This window comes from Panthera pardus, unplaced genomic scaffold (genome assembly GCF_024362965.1).
Source record: "Panthera pardus isolate Hobbes unplaced genomic scaffold, ASM2436296v1 HiC_scaffold_22, whole genome shotgun sequence".
Classification (NCBI taxonomy): domain Eukaryota; kingdom Metazoa; phylum Chordata; class Mammalia; order Carnivora; family Felidae; genus Panthera; species Panthera pardus.
In genome coordinates this window covers 20,058,741-20,078,513 of record NW_026526788.1, presented here as the reverse complement: position 1 = coordinate 20,078,513, position 19,773 = coordinate 20,058,741, and the positions used below count along the sequence as shown (strand labels likewise).

The window sequence follows — 19,773 nt, the reverse complement described above, 5'->3', positions numbered from 1 at the left end:
CCATTTACTGATGTTCCTAGAACAGGGCCTGGTACTGACTAATCCCTATGTATATATGTAAAAAATGAGTAATTGGATGAATAATTTACTATTGGGTTTATAGGTGATATTTCAGTTTTCAAAGATTGTCTATTTTTAAAAAACCACTGGCACAGGTAATTCAAGTGGAGATATTTCTGGAAGCATAGTAACTGGAAGGTTAGGGTTTCTCTGAGAGTTCACAAATCTCAGGACTAGTAATAAGACACTGATTCCATCTGAGAATGAGTTCACACAGAATCTCAGGGCAAGGCGCAGTGAGTGTTCAGCGTGCAGTGTGACAGCACCATGATCAGTGTCTGGAACAGGAACCTGGGTCAAGAAGCCCAGCTGACTTTAGGAAGGAGCTCCTCTCCTGATGGATGAGATTGTCACAGTGGTCAGATATTTGACTCTTTATAAAACAAAGAAGAACAATAATAAAATCTGTTCTGTAATCTTACTCTTTTTGTATATATGTATGGGTGGCCAGAGAAACAATGATTGATTACTGGTCCTGGACTCCCTGGCTAAAATAAAGTACCTTAGCTTCTGGTTGAAAATGAGGATAGTTAACGCAAAACAACAGGAGAGAAAATGCAAACTCAATTCTACTGCAGAAACATCTTTCAATCCTGCTGAAAATGGGAAAAAACAAAAGCTTTCTTAGAAAACAAAGACAGGCATAAGGTTTATGCATAAAGATTTTTTTTTTCTAAAGAAAGACACATTTCATCTAGCAAGGGCAATACAAAGGGGTTATATAAATTTATTTTTCATATAACAATTGATTACTTTAGAAAAAATTCCCATTTTCAATGCTTAATTCCATCTGTCATTAAAAAAAAATCACTAAAAGGACAAAAACCCACACAAAAATACAATCTGTATCTGTTCTCTATTTACAGATAACCGGTCACTATTAAGGCACAGATTGATTAAAAACTAACATTTATTCAAATAATCCAAATATTTTGTGCATCATATAACACTGACAACACCATAGACTGTAGTGTCATATTCCCTTCATTGCATCAAGAGAAAGTGAGAAAAGTAATTTCCAGTGTTTTTGTTTATTTTTAGCCACCCTATTTAATCTAGTTTAATTGGGACAGTTTTCTCTTTGGCATAGCATCAAAGCACTGTTCATAAAACCTGTATTGACTTAATACTGCAAATTCATTCCATCTTCCTCTGTTGCAACTGCATGATAGAGAGCTTGGGAAAGAGCTCTAAATCATTAGGTTTTTTTTTTTGGAAGCTCTTATTAAGTAAAATTTAAGGCACTGAGTTGTTCAATAGGAAACAAGTCTGAATTCCTACCCTGTGCTGAATGTGTGGCATGATGTGTTCATATAGCCATGTAAGGCAGGGAGCGACATGTTGCACAGGGTGATTCTGTTGTACTTGCAAAAGGAGCAACTTAGTTCTTATACTTAAGCACGTAAGATTTAGTTTAGAAATGGGCATCCCCTTGGTAATGTAACTGACATAATTTTATGACAGGCCCATTATCTATACCTTCTAGGTTACCAATATTATTTTTTAAGGTGAAAATTTTTCTGTGTGCAAAACTTCTCTTCAACTCTTTTTCTTACTTTAATGGTAAGACTTAGTCATGGAAAAATGTCTGGTGAATCTGTCTGATCCCACATTTGTATGAAAGTCGTCAATTATGTACGCTTATGTAATGCCTTCTGCTGAGAATATACGACAGTGGTTTACGTCCATGGAGAAAGTCTTGAATACTGAACATAAATAAGTCATTACAGTACAGGTAATTCACAACATTTCCTATGGGAAAATTTTCCAACAAATTAATACACTTGGAAATAATATTGCTTTGAAGAAAGGAGAGGCACTTGGCGATTTTCTTCATGGATTGAAAACCTTTCATTCATCTACAATAAAATGTCTGAAAAGACCTAAGAAACAATGTTGCCTGATTTCTTGGACTTTCACAGTATAAGATAGTAACAATGAGTCTAGCCACTTAGAAAACAGTCTTTTTTTTTTTTTTTTTTTTTTTTTTTTACTTTTTGCTTTCCTTTGGAACTCAGCTGTTTTTATAAACTGTCACCCTGGAAACTTAAATAAAGCCTTTCTGTTCTCAACAAACACAAGTCTACTTCAAGCAGACAGATATGATTTTAGAAAGTCCTGGGACCATATGGAGCACAGCTAATATGTACATGATAAGGATAGCAATTTATTTCTCCTCTTAATGGCAACAGTGCTGTCTTGTCAGATGATTATTTGTCTTTTTTAAATAAAGTGACAATCTAGGGCTCCAGTTATTGAATGCCGTCCATTCTCTACCATAAATCTCTAGTAGATATCAATTTAATCAGTTATGTACTGTATGCTTATAACATCTAAAAATAAAAGTTTGATATAAATAAGTGTCCTTTAGTGGCAGTATACTAAAGAATAGCCCTTTGCCTTCAGACAACCATTAAAATCATTTTAGCAATACAGGCAGCAGCTAAATATGATGACTGCAAAGGGTTAATATTGCAAAGTTCACTTGGTCTTTCTTTGCACCTGTTATGTGAAATAGGTTCATTGCTAATTGTTTCTAGGATGCTGACATCAATGAACAGAACTGGTCCAGAACCAAGTGGAGTCACTTGCATTTCCCAAAGTCACAGAATACTCAGCATAAAACTAATAATCCAGTACCATTTCAAATAAAAATTTTACAGTCAGAAAAATATGACTAAATCTGATTTGTACCAATACATCAGGTGACATGAAAATGAGAGAAAGAGGGATAATTTCCACAGGACAAGAAATTAGAAAGTGTAAAGTGCTGAAAGACCTCAATAATTATTTTAAAGCAGTACCAGAAAATTCCATTTTGATTATTTTTTAAAATCCCCAAATGCCTAAACAAAACAAGCAAACAAAAGAACCTCTATGTTTTCTGGTATTCCAGATGTCAATTAATCCTTCATTTTAAGTAAAAAATCAGTGCATATGTTATTTAGGTAAATAAAAATAGGAAATAAAGCCCTACCCTCAAATTGCAAATTCTGTCCAATTGCCATTAAAAAAAAAGGCATCCAAGTGTGGCAGTCTGTATGATGCCATAAGATCATCTCCTCTCTTTTCTTCCTTTTTGGCACAAAGTTCAGGTGTGAATAAGATGCTTTGGTCCTGATACCAGACACCCAGAGTACTGAGGACGGTGTGCAGTGAAGGCAGTTCACAGATCTCCTGTGTCCAACTCGACAGAGGTGGCGGTGTGTACCTGGAGGTACCGTACTGCTACCAGCGGCCACTGACACTAGCAACATCTGAGTGATACTGACGGGGTAGCCTCCCACTTGCTCCGCCTTCCAGGAAAGAGGTGCGTGCAGTTGGTGGTTCAAAAAGCTTTCTTCGATTTTTATTCAGTTCTAGGAAGAAAAAGGGAGAATTGTTAGGAGATCAATGGAGAAGCTCAACGGGACATGGCAGTAGAGCTCAGAAAATGGTGACAGTAGGGTTTTGGAGGGGAAGTCAAATCTAGTATCAAAAGGAAAAGTTTTAGTTGCTGGTCAAAACATTTCTGAAATTGCTAGAAGGTCTGATATTAAATACAGCATTTTGGTAGCAGGAGAACCAAGGACAGGAAATCATTTTTACTGCAGTTTGTAAACTATCTGGGAGATATGTCATTCTCAGAACCCTCTGTACTCCAGATATACAAATTGAACAGTTTGAACTATCCCAAATGTCATTTCAGAGGCAAAGGGAGGGGCCCATCAAAGCTGGTGAAAGGCATGAGAGAGAATGTATTACCAACGACACAGAAAATTATTACAGCTATTGAACTCATCCATGTGAAACACAGCCATCACTAGATTATTGAAGTCAGACATGAAAAGAAGACCTCACACACAAACAAGAAAATAATGGAGGAGCACGCTGAAGTGTTAAGCCACAGCCCAGTGGCTCCACTGATGCCTCTGCTCCTTGGGTCAGAAAGAGTTATATGAAGAAGTCTATCAGCAGCAGTTTTCTTTGAATATAATAATCAACTTAGTAAAAATACTAACAGTTGAATCCAAATTCTGAGGAAAAACTAAGATGCTTTATTTTAATTGTAAAGAAACCAGAGTACTTAGAAAAAAAGTTTACTTTGTCTTTTGTCAAATAGAAACTGTTAATCAGAAAGGTAAAAAATTAACAGAGGCAGCCCATCTTGTTTATCCCTATGCAACATCACTCCTCCCCACCCTCTACCACATATACTTACAAATCCTCAAATAAACCAATGTAACTCTTGCTAATAAAGACAACTGTCAGACTCTGGATATTAGGGTTCTGACAGCCACCAAACGCAAGTATCAAATAATGGGATTATATAGTTGATGTGCTTAAAGTTGTCTTTTTTTTTTTTTTTTGAGGGGGTGGAGCCAGTGGTTCAGCATGTGCATTTGCACAGTACTCAAACTTTTTTAACCACACACACACACAATCTCCTTTTCCAATTCTGAGGTTGCATAAGCTATGACTACATTAGTGCTGGAGCTGAAAACAACAGACTCAAGTTGCAGAGCAGTCACGGGTGGCTAAGGACAGCCATATGGCCAGATGTGCACTTATCTCCTGAGTTCTGGAACATGAACCAACACCCTAACACTTCACCCCACTGCCTTCCAAAATGTTAACATCTGCCCCATTGAGGTGATGCACGAGTGGAGATATCTCTCTTTTGTTCACAGTTAGGTCTTAGTGGAGAAGAAAAATAAGTAATTTAGTAGCGATTGTAACAACAAGCACTTTACAATTTGTTTTGTCCTATTTAAGTCCTCCTTAAGGAATAAATGATATTACCATTCTCCATTTTAGACACGAAAACTGAGTTTTCAAAATAGACAAGAGTAACCTATCCACACAGCTGTCAAGTGACAGGCTGAAACTCTGCCTGCCTATGCAAATGCTGTGCTCTGGGCCCTGAGCTCCAGTGATCCATCCATCGAGTAGAAAAGACCAACCAAGGCATTAGGAATACAAATCTGAAAACTTGGTAGTTTCAGGTATGCCAGATAACAGAGCTGCACTTCATATTTTACTATACTAAATTTATGTTTTAAATAGAATAACATAGCTTTAAAACTCTGGAACAGCAAGGAAGGTATCTTTATAAGCAAGATATACGCATGCATGCATGCTTATAGATGGCTATTGTTTCAAATTTCTGCAAAAACACTGTAGCAATGACATTCCTACTAAAAGCTGAACACATGTATTGTTTTTAAAAAACAAACAGAAATTCATAAATCAAGACAGAATTTAATATATTTAAAGGCAACTGTAAGAAAGTTAAGAATAAATGAATCCCATTAAGCACACAGCCTGTGAAAGTTTTATCCACCTTCTAGTAACAAGACTGTCTTGGCCTTCATTTTCTCCTGAGAGAGTAATGCATGAATCAGGAGAACATTCCCATGCTATAGAGAAGGAATAGGAATGCATCTACCCTAGCATACTTAACATGCACAATTGAAGAAATTGGGCCACTGAAGACATACACATTTTTTAAAAAGACATTGAAAACTTTATTCTGAAAAGTCACATCAACTAGATTTTTGAGAGAATAAAATGATCATGAAGGAATTCGGCCATTCCCTAAAGATATAATTTCTAAGGTGTATATTTCCAAATGTGAAGCAGAGATAAATCTACTAGAGAGACTATCAAAGATCAAGTCCTACTGAAGAGACTTTATTTTTGTTGTTGTTTTTTACATTAAAAAGTAAACTCCCTCCTGATTTTTTTTCAAGTAAGCCTAAGAGATAGTTTGGGAAAATACCAACCTTTTTCTTTGAAATTCCAAGGTTCACACAATCCTGGCAGCTCTCAGGATCTTGTTGCGGGTCTGAACAGAGTCACAAACTAAAAGAATAGGTCGGGAAATGTTAGATCTACCTGAGGCCGTGGTGGGAAGCTTGTCAATAGGATGTTAAAGTTCCTTTTACTTTGTCCCTGTACAATTTAATCACTCACTAAAATACTGAGAAAAATCAAAGAATTTTCAAAAAAATCACAGATTTGAAAAAAAAGATCATTTTTTTCTCTGATCCATCTATACTAGAGATAAATCTCATCTCCTTCTATGACATTAAAAGAAATGTCTTCTGGCCCAAGATTAAAAACAGAATAAAACCTATACTGAAAGAACAACCCTGATCACAGATTAAAAACCTATAAAATCTTTAAAAGGAATTTTGAACAAACTCTGTACCTAACCAAACTATGTAACCACAAGACAAACGTGAGTAAAAGCTGCCCAGCTACCCTGCATCCACCCCTGGAAATGGAATTTTCTGAGACTAGAAATGGATGCCTTTGTGGTCAGATGAGCTGAACTGGAAAAAGAAGGCTTTTGATGAAGGGTTTCTCAATAAAAACTTATTACTTGCAGAGAAAACAATTTACCAGGTTCAAACAGATGGACTCAACAAAGTAAGGCAAAATCATCCTTAAAATAATCAAGTACTTCACACTGTGCAGGACATTCATAAGACATCTATTCAAAGCCTCTAATTCCCTTTAAAAGCAAGAAGACCTGTGAACCCCATTGAGAGAGGTGGTCTAAAGAAATAGTATGCAATCTCAACAGAACCACACAGAGAATGACTGGAGAAAAAAAAATTTTTAAAGAAGCTTCAAAACCCCTCCTTTCCAACTCTACTCCCCCAAACCCACCTGAAATACATCACAAATGTGTTCCAGAATAAAGATCCTGATGACTTAAAGAGATCTGCCTGTTGCTGGAGGCTTTACAAAGTTTGGGTGCACAAAGAAAGAATTTTCATTATATGGTCTCTGACATTCCATAAATCTCTAATGAAAAATTACCAAATTCTAGAACAGATACTTTCCCGGTATAAATGTGTTGGCCCACAAGCATATTTTAACACTACAGGCTTGGTGATTATGTGAGTTAATTAAATTTCAAGTAGTTATTTTTTTAATTAATAAAAGAATGTGAACATATATAAAGTTAATTTGGGTCTAGAAATAGCCCTTTAAGGCTGAGTTATAAACAAGTTGAAAACTATCCTATTGCTAGAGGTAGTAAAAAAAGAAAGAACAAGAGAATATACTGCTAATAACCATACACTGTTAAAACTGTAGTTTATTTCCACTACATCTGATGACATACCATGGGGAAGGACAGACCTCAGAAATGGAAGGTAACCTTACACAATCATCTATTCCAATCCACCTTAATGCTTAAGAAACCAAAACCAAAAGAGGTTTGGAAACTCACCCAAGGACTAATGACTTGGCAGAGGAAAGCCCATATCTCTTTATCTGAATACAGTGCTCTTTCCACTCTACCAAGCTAATCTTATTAACAAGAAAAAGCATCTTCCCTGTGGAGTTCCATTAATGCAACCACTTGGTTGGAAGAAGGATGGAAGAAGACTCATCAAACTGATGCGTGTAGAACTCTACCCATGAAGGAGCCTAACAGGCTGCCCAATGGCTGAATTTCCACCCTTATTTCAAAGCTGTTCTGCTTATATCTGCTTTAGGTATTAGGTCTATATATAAGATTTTCTTGTGGAGTTGGGAGGGGGATGCAATCTCCTGCTAAAATAAAATGGAAAACCAGTGGTTTCCATTTTATTTGCTGATCTGATTAGTGAATATTGTTTGGAAAGGATTTGCACTTGGTTAGATGCCACTGTTGGCTTCACAAAGGCATAGCCTGCAAAATCAATGTTTTGAAAAGGCAAAGTCATTCTCCCACCACACCTGACACTTGGCTTCTGCCCTTGGTGTCTCTCTTTTTGAGAAACTGGTACATATATAACATTGACATTAATGAACTTTATCAGAACTTCTTCAAAAAGTAACCTCATTTTTTGCCCCTAAAATTTCTGTCATATTTTTCTATATACCATTTGGAAGTACATGGTTATGTACTTATCATGCAGCTCAATTCCTCATAAATGGAAGATACCCAGTAAATACACATAAAGCATTTTCTAATACCTAGAATATGTAATAAGTGCACCAAAAAAAGTCGTCTGGGACATTATTTTCCTTCATTATTTTCCTTCACTCTGTGACTACATTCAGGATTCCACACCTTTCTGTGTCTCACAAATTCTATTAAAAGTTTGGGAAAAACTTAAAAGCACTAAGACAATACTACTAGATTCCAGCTATACCAAGAATCATTCCTTCTCTGGTGCAATTATCTTAGCTGGTATGCAAGGATACATGCATTTGAAACATGACAGCCAATCCAGAATAATTATTCATTAGTCCAATCATACTTGCTTAACACAACCACAGAAAGGAGAATTCAACTTCTCCCCCATTCTTATGTTCTGCAAAGGGCAACTTTGATTCGGTCTTTCTGAAGAGATCTGTTTTAAAGAACGACATTGTCAAGGCAGGCTTTCAGGCAATGCCTTGAGGAAGGAGTAGGGATGTTCTAGGCATTTGTCACAATGTTAGTGGGAAAACACTCTAGAACCACAACCACAAGGTGCCAGCATAGTAAGCAAGTGGTTGATGGACAGAACCAGCCCCAGTGGCTGAGGCTACTGGCAGAGGTTATTCAGATTTTAAAATAGGAGTATGAGCATTTATATTCACCTGAGATTGCAAGCAGCATTTTCCTCCTGGCACCAAAAGTCGTAATTCCCAGCTCCTTCAGATCCTGATCTGTGAGAGTGAGGAATGTCTGCAGATCGATCTGTGGGTGAAAAAGTAATGTATAACCAATATATTAAGTACTTACTTTTGTGCATTAAAAGTTCAACTCATTACTACACATCTTTCATTTTCTAATTATGCTCTGCCTACTTCCAAAAAAGAATGATGGTGTCACAAATCTAGGGGACAAGAGACAATAAAGGTGGTGAAATGAAAGTAATGATTCTAGTAGGAGACTTAGTCTAAGCCAGTTATTTATTGCAGTTAAGATTAAAACGTTAGGTCTTAGCATCCTGGCAGCCAGAGCAAAAAGGGAAACACAAATTCCACAGGTTTTGTGAACTGATAAAAGAATACATGCCTGTCCAGAAGATAGAAAACATTTCTTAGCTTTGGATTCTGAATTAAGTGTAGTTCTATAAAAAGAAACTGAATAATACCATAAATGCTATCCTCCATTGTGTTCTACATAAGAATGGTAGAAGAATTCCCAGACTACATCAGACCCATGATTCACTTGACTCGGTCCAGCATGTTATCTCTGAAAGTGGCCTACAAGTATATATTGGTATATAATTGCACACTCTGGCATCAGCAACAAATTGTGAAGGGAGGAAGCCCAAGGATCCCACCCTTCCTTTGAAGAAAGGTAATAGGCTCTGAAGCCAGAGAGATTTGGCTCTCTATTCTGCCTCTGCTGTTAGTAGTTGTGGGCACTCAGGGCTGACATACTGCATGCTGCAGGGCTGTAGTGGACATGAAGTATGATCGCAGAGATAAAGCAGTGGGCTCACCACAGTGGTGAATAACTGGCAGTTATGGTTAGTAATTATGTATTTAGACATATCATCTGTGAAAGCGGCTAAACAAATCTTCAACCTGCTTATAGTAAACTAAATCCCACAAACTCACTTAAGAAATTCTTTTTAAGTCGTATCTGAGTATTAGAGAATATCCTACATGAAGGAAACAGAACCGAATTTATACTTTTCATTCAAATGATATAGAAATTAATTTGAGATTTTCTGTTTTCATTTTGGAAAGTACATCCAGATCTTGGAAAACCTTTTCATTTATCATGTCTAAAGATATGCTTTTAGAAATTCTATTAAATATATATTCTTTATTTTAGGGATCCCTTCTTTTTAAAGTGCCAGAGATGAAATATTTTGGGTTTAGTGGGCCATACTATCTCTGTTGCAACTATTTGACACTGCTGTTTTAGCTCAAAAACAGCCATAGACAATATGACAATATGTAAATGAATGTGTGGCTGTGTTTCAATAAAACTTTATTAACAAAGGCAGGTTTGCAGGCTACAGTTTGCTGACCCCTGCTGTAGTGAATAAATATTAGATAAAGGCAGTCTGGCTTTATATTATGTTTTCTTCCTTCTTAGATTAATTCAATAAGAAGTACATTTAATATATTTATTTCTATGCTTCTTCAAATAAGAAATAAATATAAATTTTAAAAAATCCAGAATATCACTGAATAACACCCAGTCTTTTACTTCAAAACCTTCTTTTTCTGGACTAATTAAAATACTTCTGTCCTTGAGCTTCTCGATCAGCTACACTTGTCTAACCAGCAAAGCTAAATACGTAAATGCAATTTTTTAACACACTGATGAGTGCAACTTAGAAAATCCTCAGTTAAATGAACACTAATTCAGATTTCGGGAAAAGACAATGAAATCAATACACTGAAATCCAATACACAGATGACAACCTTTTTTTGTGTTTGGTGTTAAAAAACAAGGTTCAGCAATTACACTTAATAAGTTATTGAACCATGGGCAATACATTAAATTTATGATACAAAGGCCTAACCTTAGATTCTTTTTGAGAGATACATGCTTGGGAATTATGGATTTAATCAGATGTTCTCTAACATGAAGTAAGCCAAACTGGAATGAAACTTAAAAACCATGTCTGGACTTGAAAAATACATACATTTATTGAAGTGTTCTAATTTTATGTTGCACTGGGTTAGCTATGCCCTAGCAATAATGACAACATTATTAGAAAGAATCGTGTTCAGGCGCTCTTCTCTTTAAGTCAGTGCATAATAATTTGGCTGATCAGTTTGGTCAAAATCCATGGTAGTGATGTTTCAGAAAACATCTTATTTCTGTCCCAGTTCAGGCAAAACCCAAACAGTAAATTAATGAATAAATTAACATATATAAAAAGCACATTCTATTTTGTGAGAACAGATTCGGTAACATGACTAGGATGGGGTCAAAAACAACCACGGATATTTATTTCAGATGCTGTTATTTAAGAACCACAAATAAAGATAATACGGATTAAACAGTGAAATAATCTTAAATACAGATTTTGCTGTTAGGGGAGTCGTGAATCAAACGTTCCCATGAATCAATACACCGATTGGGTATTTTAGCTAAAACTAGTGGAGGTGTGTTTTTGGAAACACAATTTTCTATATTTCTGCTAACCTGTGTTTACTAGTTGCACTAAATAAATAAGAAATGAGATGACATTTTTCTTAGCAGTGGAAACAAGTTATGAGGCTTTAATAAGTGCTCAGTGAAAGCACAGCCATAGGTCAGTAAGCCATTTCATTCTAGAAGTAGTCATACACACAACCAAAACAAAGATGCCCAGGAAAGTAAATAAATAATGACTGACCTCTTGTTGCTGGAAGACATCTGTGTATTTGCCCAGGCCCAGTTTGCTAAAGAGCTCAGGGAGGTCAGAGCCTTTGAAAGAGCTGTTCAAGTTACAGCCATTGCTTCCTGTCAGTGAAGAAATGCAGTCCATATAATTGCTACTGCTGAGATAGTGCTCCGCTGAAAGACAAAGGAGAGGCAGGCTTCAAGTGAAAATGCCCAGAGACAACACAGTTTAATTAAAAATTTTAATCACTCAAATATTTTAGATTTCACTGTTGGACTGAATAGAGCAGTAATTGCAGAAATACTGTAATTCCTTACTGAAACATTGGCTTTTCATTAATGAAATGCTGGTTATTGCTTTAGAGAGGCTCTTGCCATTAAAATGTTACACTTGGGAGGCAGCAATTCACCAACAGTACCTCTGTAGTTAATAATCATTAATCATATTCTCCTGAGCATTCAGAAACATTTGCTCTTCATAATTGATTTGATGTGAATTAAATGAGAAATTGGAAGAAAGATCCCCAGGATACAATAAAGGTATGGGAAGTTACTGTGAGTCCAGGCTCCTTTTGGAAAGCAGGATAGCCCTCTGTGTTCACACTTGTGTTTTCCTGTGGTCAAAGGAATTGCAGGATATTGCAACGTGTAAATCTCATCCCTTACAAAAATATAATTAGGCAGTGAGTTCACAAAACAGAGCGCTTCCAAAATTAAGAGCAAATGCAAAGTTTAAGAATGGCGCTGGAGTTTCTGGATTATGACAGAAATGAATCTGAGCACTGGGTGTTGTATGGAAATCAATTTGACAGTAAATTTCATATATTAAAAAATAAAAAAAAAATAAAAAAAAAAAAACAAAAAAAAACCTGAGAACAAACTGAGGGTGGATGGGGGGTGGGAGGGAGGGGAGGGTGGGTGATGGGTATTGAGGAGGGCACCTTTTGGGATGAGCACTGGGTGTTGTATGGAAACCAATTTGATGATATATTTCATATATTGAAAAATAAATAAATAAATAAATAAAAAAATGAATCTGTCTACTGAAAAAAATTCTAAGACAGCAAAACTAGACTTAACCTTGCCTCCGTCATTGATTTGGCGGGCAAAGATTTCTCCACATTGTCTGTGGTGCTCAGACCCAATAACACTCACTGCTGGGTGATGGACTGGTGAGTCATACCAAGTACTTGACCAAATATTGAATATTTGAAACACTCTCTCAGAGCTGCTTTGGAGAGCCCAGTAGAGCCCTGCAGCTATCCCTACTTCCCTGACCAACAACTAGCTCTTATCCATGTGGGAATTCTTCCCCTTATACCAAAGTTGCAGCTGCAGGAATGATTCCAAGGTTGATGAGGGCAGAGGATGCTCACCTAGCTAATCAGATACATCTTATCTCCTCGGGCCAATGCATTCTCCAGATCTAAGAATCCTGTTCTAGATTGTTTTGTTTGCCACTAATCACCTTCTCTGGTCATTTCATTTCCCAAATGACAGTACATATACTTTCTATATTTCAAGGGGAAGGAATTTCCTGATCAAGTTTCTCTTTCTCTTAAAAATAGGTGTTTTAGGGGTGCCTGGCTGGCTCAGTCTGTGCACCATGCAACTCTTGATCTCTGGGTAGAATTCAAGCCCCACATTTGGTGTGGAGCCTACCTAAAATAAAAATTTAAGGGATGCCTGAGTGGCTCAGTCAGTTAAGCATAGGACTTTGGCTCAGGTCATTATCTGGCAGTTTGTGGAGCCCCCAGGTCAGGCTGTCTGCACAGTGCCTGTCAGCACAGAGCCCGCTTCAGATCTTCTGTCTCCCTCTCACTCTGTCCCTCCCCTATTCACGCTCTATCTCTCTCCTTCAAAAATAATAAAAAAATAATAAAAACAAAAATTTAAAAATATACATTAAAAAACAGATGTTTTATCTTTTGTGGGGAGAAAGTGTAGATGAAAGAACCTAGGACCAAGCCCTGGAGCGTTCCACCATTTAAAGGGAAGACCCAAAGTCATCAACCCAGTGAGGTATTGGCTCGAGGTTGACACAAAGCAAGAATGCAAAGAGCACATGGGAGTAACCACTGGAGTTGACAAGATGAAGGCTACTGAAAGGCTAACCATATAATTTACTGTTTAAACAATAAATTTACTTTCTTTGAGAACAGAAGAGGGAGCTACTGAGAATCACAATGGTACAACTCCTGTTAACAGGCTCTGAGAAAAACCTAGACATTGTTAACTTTGAAAAGGATGTCATGAAAAATCATCTACAACTGTGGTCTTCAATACAGTAACCACTGGCCACATGTGGCTACTGAATGCCTGAAATGTGGGTAGTGGGAATTAAAATGTTCTGCAAGATTATAAAATCTATTCGTACCAGATTTTAAAAACTTAGTACAAAAAAGAATGTAAAATATCTCATAAAAATGTCTTTACATTGATTACATGTTTAAATAATATTTTACATATGTTGGGTTAAGCAAATATGTTAGTAAAACTGGGGAAAAAACAGAGGTTTCAAAATTAAATGTTCTTAGTGATATTTATTATGACACATAATTTCCCTTATATTTCTTTTTATCGTAACTATTTATAGTTTTTATAATCTCTTTTAAACTCCTTATGTTTTTAAAGCATCTCACAAAAGCCAAACACCTGTTTTTCCTTAATCATTCCTTTTTATTAATGAGTTCCCTATCTTAACTCTCATCCTGAACTGCAATGCAGCTAAGTTGTACAGTCAATTTTAATTATCCAGTGTTAAGTGAAGGGAAAGGAGATAAAGACTGAAAAAGAAGCACAAAACGAATTTATATTGAGCCACAGAACAGAGATTATTTCCACCCCTAGATCTGCACCTGGCACCAGCCTGCCTCACAGCTCCATGCTCTTGTCAGTGGTGAGGTGCCCTGCCCACACAAGTTTCCTGGCTACTACTGATAATACACTTGGAATGTGTTTTTTTTTTAGAGCTGGCTGACACCATGACTGGCCTTTTCAAATTGGAGACTCTTGAAAAAATGGCCAACCTAATTGATGGCAACAACTGACTGTTGCCAAGTGTCCACTACACTCACTTAGATTGCCTTTCTTCAAGTATTCTTCAAATACTCCAAACTATGTTTCAGGATCCCAAATTCATCAAAAACCCTGAAAAAGGCCATTAGGGGAATATCTTGTGATTACTATTGTCAATTCTTGTCTGCTTACCTATTTATACAGCCCAGAAGTGTGAGAGCTGTTACAGACAAAACCAATAGATGCATGCTGAGTCTTCATCACATTTGTTCAAAGCCAGAACCTGTATGCTTTAAACTTTTTCTTCCTATTTATGCCAACCTGGCTACATATTGTCATTTTAAAAAATTAAAACTTGCTCTTCACCTTTAGTTGCTACCCACTGGGCAGACTTTATTTTCCAAGATGCTAATTTGATCTCATTTGGCTCAACTCCTTTACATCCCTGTCTTTTCCTTATCATCTGGATGTTTGTGGGAGCATGACTCATCCATACATTCACTCAACAAACATTTACTGAATGCCTATCTGTGTCAGAACTGCTAGATATTTGGGAAGAAATAACAAATAAGCCTCTGCCTAACAATGCTCGGCACACGGGCAGTTTGTAAGTTTTTACTGAATAGATAACTATGGTTCCTAGCTTGTAGAGCTCAAATTATCCACAGGTATAACAAGAATGAGTGTGACAAGTGCTAAGTGAAAGCACAGAAAAAAGGCAGTGGAAACAGAGAACTCCACCATCTGCTTCACCTGGAAAAATAAGGAAGGCTTCATAGAGAAGGTGGCATGTGATGCCAAATACTTGAAGGCATGGGGTTCAGAGTTTATATTTGAGCATCACCCTAAATCAAATGGACAAATTCCAGACTGATTACATCTAAAAGTATTGTGAAAAGTCAAAGCTCACTTGATTTGTTCTGTTTACGTTTGGGGCTGCCAATAGAAGCGGCAAATTCACTAGGACTTGTGGGTCCTATTCCATTTCGGTCTCTCCAGTTATCAGATTCACCTCCACTTCCCAAGTGTTCACGACTGTTGGACCTCGAGAGGGACACTGACGAACCCTGTAGACAATCAAAACCAGATGAGGAAATATTTAATAAGGTAGGTATCCTGAGCTTTGAGGAGAAAAGAATGCACGTTACACCACCACCATTTACTTCTATTGTTCACCACTGCTGATTCTCAGGAAGAGGCCATGCCATCTGTCTATAGGCCTTCTATCCTCCAGCCACCAAGGACACCTGGTAATATACACAGTATTCATTCACTCCTCCTTCATTATGAGAGCCCCCAGCACAAAGACTGAGTCCTATTAGATTTGGAGCAATGGATACTGAGATTCCTCCCTATTATGGAGAACCACACAGTAAGTCTTCCATCTGGTAGAGCAGAGATTCTCTGCCTTGTGTCACCCAAAAAGGACACATGGGAGGCGGTGTGCCTAGACCTAATGCTCTAACAAGTATACAGCTCCCAGGCTACTAGAGTCAGAGTGGAGAGAGGGTTGGCATTTCTTCCGTGTTACCCTCATCCAAACAATTATATGGTCTTTCTAATAAATTACAAATACCTGGAAATATTTCTAATTCCCCCAAATAAAAATTTAAAAGATCTCAAAGTTTGAACTGATTTGCATTTATTTATTCATTTAGTTAACCAAAGGCAATCTACTTTGTACTATATCTAGAGGTTTGAATTCAGGATTCCCCGGTTTTCAAAGTATCCTGTTTGTTAGATAAATTAAATTCTAATTAGTATATGTGCTGCCAAAGTGAGCACTGTTTGTTGGGGAATTCTAAGAGGATCTTTCACAATTCCATAAATTCACTTCGTTCAATCTCAGAGCAGCGTAACCACAACTGGCCATGCCCTCCTTTTTTTTTTTCTTCATCTCTGGCCATGCCCCCCTTTAACACCCTTTTCTTCAAACACTCCCCATGTGTTCTGCCCACTCCCTGTAGCCTTGCAGGATCCTCCTCCACTTTACCACTCCAAATATCACATTATCCTGGGGCTGGCCCTAACATGCCTTCTTGTCTCTCTCTACACTTGCTCATTAAATAATCTCAACCTCTTTCAGAGCTTAATGACAACCATGACTTTCAACGTTTTACTTCCAGATTTGACTTTTCTGTTGAAATTTATAATTGTGGAATTGCCTTGTAGGCATTTTAAACTTGGAATGCTTGAAATTTAATTGTTGACGACCCATTCCCACCAGCTAAACCCACACACACTCCTGCCCCAGAATTCCTGCATCTCACCCAGTTGCTCAAGCCGAACTTCTGAGTCATCTTCATTCCTCCTTCCCCGCACCACAAACAATTCATCAGCAAATTCTATAATCTCTTAACATACCCCAAATCTACCTTCTTCTTGCCATCTCCACAACTGTAGCCAATAGCCAGACTCCTTATGAACATTTTATTCTATTCTTGCCTCCCACCCCAATATCCATTATCCAGAAAGCAACTAGGCTGATTTTTTAAAAGCAAATTAGAACAAATGATACCTTCTGTGTAAAGTCTTATAATGCTTTTCCAGTACTTTGTCACGGGCTAAGATGCTCCCTAGCTGATCCTCTGCCTCTCTGTCTTCCCTTCCCACTGCCCTTCCCACCCAACTTCTGCTCCATGAACTTACCAGCTGGTTCTGAATTCAGGATGATTATGCCAGGATGATCAAAGCCTATTACTGTTTCCCTAGATCTTCACAAAGCTGACCCTTTCCTGTCATCTAAGTCTTAGCTTGAATGCCATCTGCTCATTAAGGCCTGCTATGACTACCCACTCTAAAGCAGGCTCTGTTGCTTATTTATCAGGGACTTTTATTACCTAATGGCTTCTTGTTTGTTTTGTATCTCTCTGTACCTAACAAACAGAAAGTTCTATCCATGAAACCAAGAACCTGTATTTAAGCACTGTATCCCTCAAATTGTGTCTGGAACACAGAAAATGCTCCATAAATATTTGCGGAATTACTGAATCTAGAGATACCTACCTTTTTATACATCTATAAAGAATTCTAATTCCCTTTGCTATGGGATGCCCTTTGTTGACTTTTGGGAAGGGGCAGAGGGAAGGAAAGCTCCTGAGACCAAAGAATGGTGTTTTCAGTTAAAACTATCTTTAACATCATACTTCAACCAAAATGAATCCAATGTAGCAAGGGAAATAAGAACATGCTCAAAACTGGCAATTACCAGAACGTCAATGAGATCATTATTATAGTATTTATATGTATATTTAAAATTCTACATCTAAACTCTTTGAGTATTAAAAAAAAACCACTCATCTAAGATCTAAGCTGACTTAACGCACACAGCTATATCAGATCTGGCTAAACATGGTGATTTTAAAACCATTAAGTAAAACGTTCTCTTGTGATACCTACTAGTTCATGATCTACTCACTAATCCAAAGTGTCACAAAGCACAGCTCATCTCCATTCTTGGATTTGTAAGACTGAAAATAATCAGACAACTTCATTACTCTTAGTGGTGGAGAAATTAAAAATCATCTTTGATTCTCAAGGCATGTTTTTATTGGCTTTAGAGAACATGTAGCAGAGATGAGTGGCAAATAGAAAAGGAAAATCCCAGAGCTTTTGTAGATCTGTTGATGTTACAGAGATAATGCAGGTCAAAGCAGCCTTTTGTTCCACCTTTCATGTCTCAGTATATGACCAAGTGAATTGGGTCATATTTTTGAGTAGTGGAAAAAAAAATGCCTCAAGCTGCCTGCTTCTTATCTAAAGGAGCTCTTTGGAACAGGCTCATTTCTCAAAGCTGCCCTCAAACTGCAAACAACTGCTTAAGTCTAGCTTCTCAGAAATCTGAATAAGAAGCTCAGAGCATCAACTTCTTGCCTCAAGCAAGCTTCCTAGGGCAGGAAATTCCATGAGCCTTGATCCCTGGCCCATACCCATCAGAACCTACTGGCTAAACAAACATGCTTCTCCTCATAGATCAGCATTCTACTTGTCTATTTGGGTTTGTTTTGTTTTCTTTAGAATGTTAAAAAAAAGTGTTTCATGTCATCTAATTTCAAAATATTAGTGCTATGTATAAGCAGAGAGGTGGTCAATCCTTCAATAAAAATTTTTAAGTTCTCTCTACTTTTCTTCTCTGTCCCACCCTGTCTCCATGTCCTAACCCAAAGAAGCAATCCTCACTGCTCAGTTTTTAATCCTTCTGAGCTATAGCAGAATAAAGGGAAAGGCATGCATGTGCAGATAGCAACTGCTGCATAATATCAGATCATGCTATCGTAAAGGACTCTCTCATCCCCTTTCAATGGATTTGGGATGAATGAAGAAAAGTTCGAGTCCTACACAACAGGGAAAATAAGGAATGCTATTACCGAAGAAATCTTGGTTATATCTTTTCATCAGCATTGTTGAAGGGGCTATAAACAAAAACAGGTTATAAGGTGAAAGCCCATGCACTAATCTAGGTGTTCACACCCTCTCCCCCACCTTCCAGTGTGAATAGGTTGCTAGATATTAACTAGGAAGGTGGAACAGACTAGCCCAAGATAGCCAAAAGAAAAAGCTACAGGAGCCACTGTACTCAGCCACTGAGTCAGGACCCTGGCACATCCCTGCCCACAGAAGGTGGTCTATCCATCCTTTGACAAGTGCTGGAGCAGAAGAGTCTTTTAAGTTCTGAAATAATTTCTGCATTGTCCTCCTAGTGTTACATCTCTGTAAAGCAGTGTTTCCAGAAGGGTGTCTGCATCAGAATTGTACTAGACTTTTCCTGAAAATGTAGATTCTTGGTTTTTGCTCCCCATCTAATGAATGAGATCCTGGAGAAAGTATCTTCATTTTTATCAAGCTCTCTAAAGAGAATCTTATGTCTGTTAAAATATGGCCACATGGTTCTAGATCATTTACTTATCACCTTTGCTATGTACCCTCTTGGGTTAAACCATTAGGAAGAGAAGTATAAAGGAAATTTTGTAAAATAAATTCAAGTCTTTTCTGTGACACCTACTGCCATGATCTCATGTAAAACACTTAACTGATCAGGGCCCTTCTTTCCTCACTGGGAGCTTGTAGGGACTGAATAAACTTGAGGATGAAAATGCACCTTATTAACTACAAACAAATTATGTGATTTACGATAATTGTTACTAGCACATTATGTGTTCATATAATACTCCAAGGCATTCCTTTGGAAATAAAAAGCATATCTAGCTGGACATAATCTCAACTTTCAGCAGGTGGTTGGTCTTCTTCAGGGTAAAGTTCTCCAATTTGAAAGAATAGTACCTGTCAAATATTACTGAGAACTTACCACACACTGTGCTACATACTGGAGGGTTTCTTCCAGGTCATCTTCAAATTAACTCAAATTAGAAAACAAGTACAGAGGAGAGAAGTCACTCATCAAAGCTGAACATCTTATTAGTGGTGGG

At 37.4% G+C, this 19,773-nt stretch overlaps 1 protein-coding gene across 5 annotated transcripts in view; it reads right to left on the bottom strand.

Annotated features, from left to right (window-relative positions):
• Positions 1-762: 762 nt before the first annotated feature.
• The window catches only part of BICC1 (BicC family RNA binding protein 1), a 289,154-nt gene continuing 270,143 nt past the window's right edge, over positions 763-19,773 (bottom strand). For 4 of the 5 annotated variants that reach the window (XM_053910294.1, XM_053910291.1, XM_053910292.1 and 1 more), the window contains 4 exons: positions 15,258-15,414; positions 11,343-11,503; positions 8,629-8,728; positions 763-3,419 (listed from right to left, as the gene is read on the bottom strand). In XM_053910294.1, the coding sequence (XP_053766269.1) occupies positions 3,289-3,419; positions 8,629-8,728; positions 11,343-11,503; positions 15,258-15,414 (549 nt within the window). In that variant the 3' untranslated portion in view covers positions 763-3,288. Of the gene's footprint in view, positions 3,420-5,825; positions 5,905-8,628; positions 8,729-11,342; positions 11,504-15,257; positions 15,415-19,773 lie in introns of all 5 variants that reach the window. The other variant, XM_053910293.1, reaches the window with a different exon arrangement.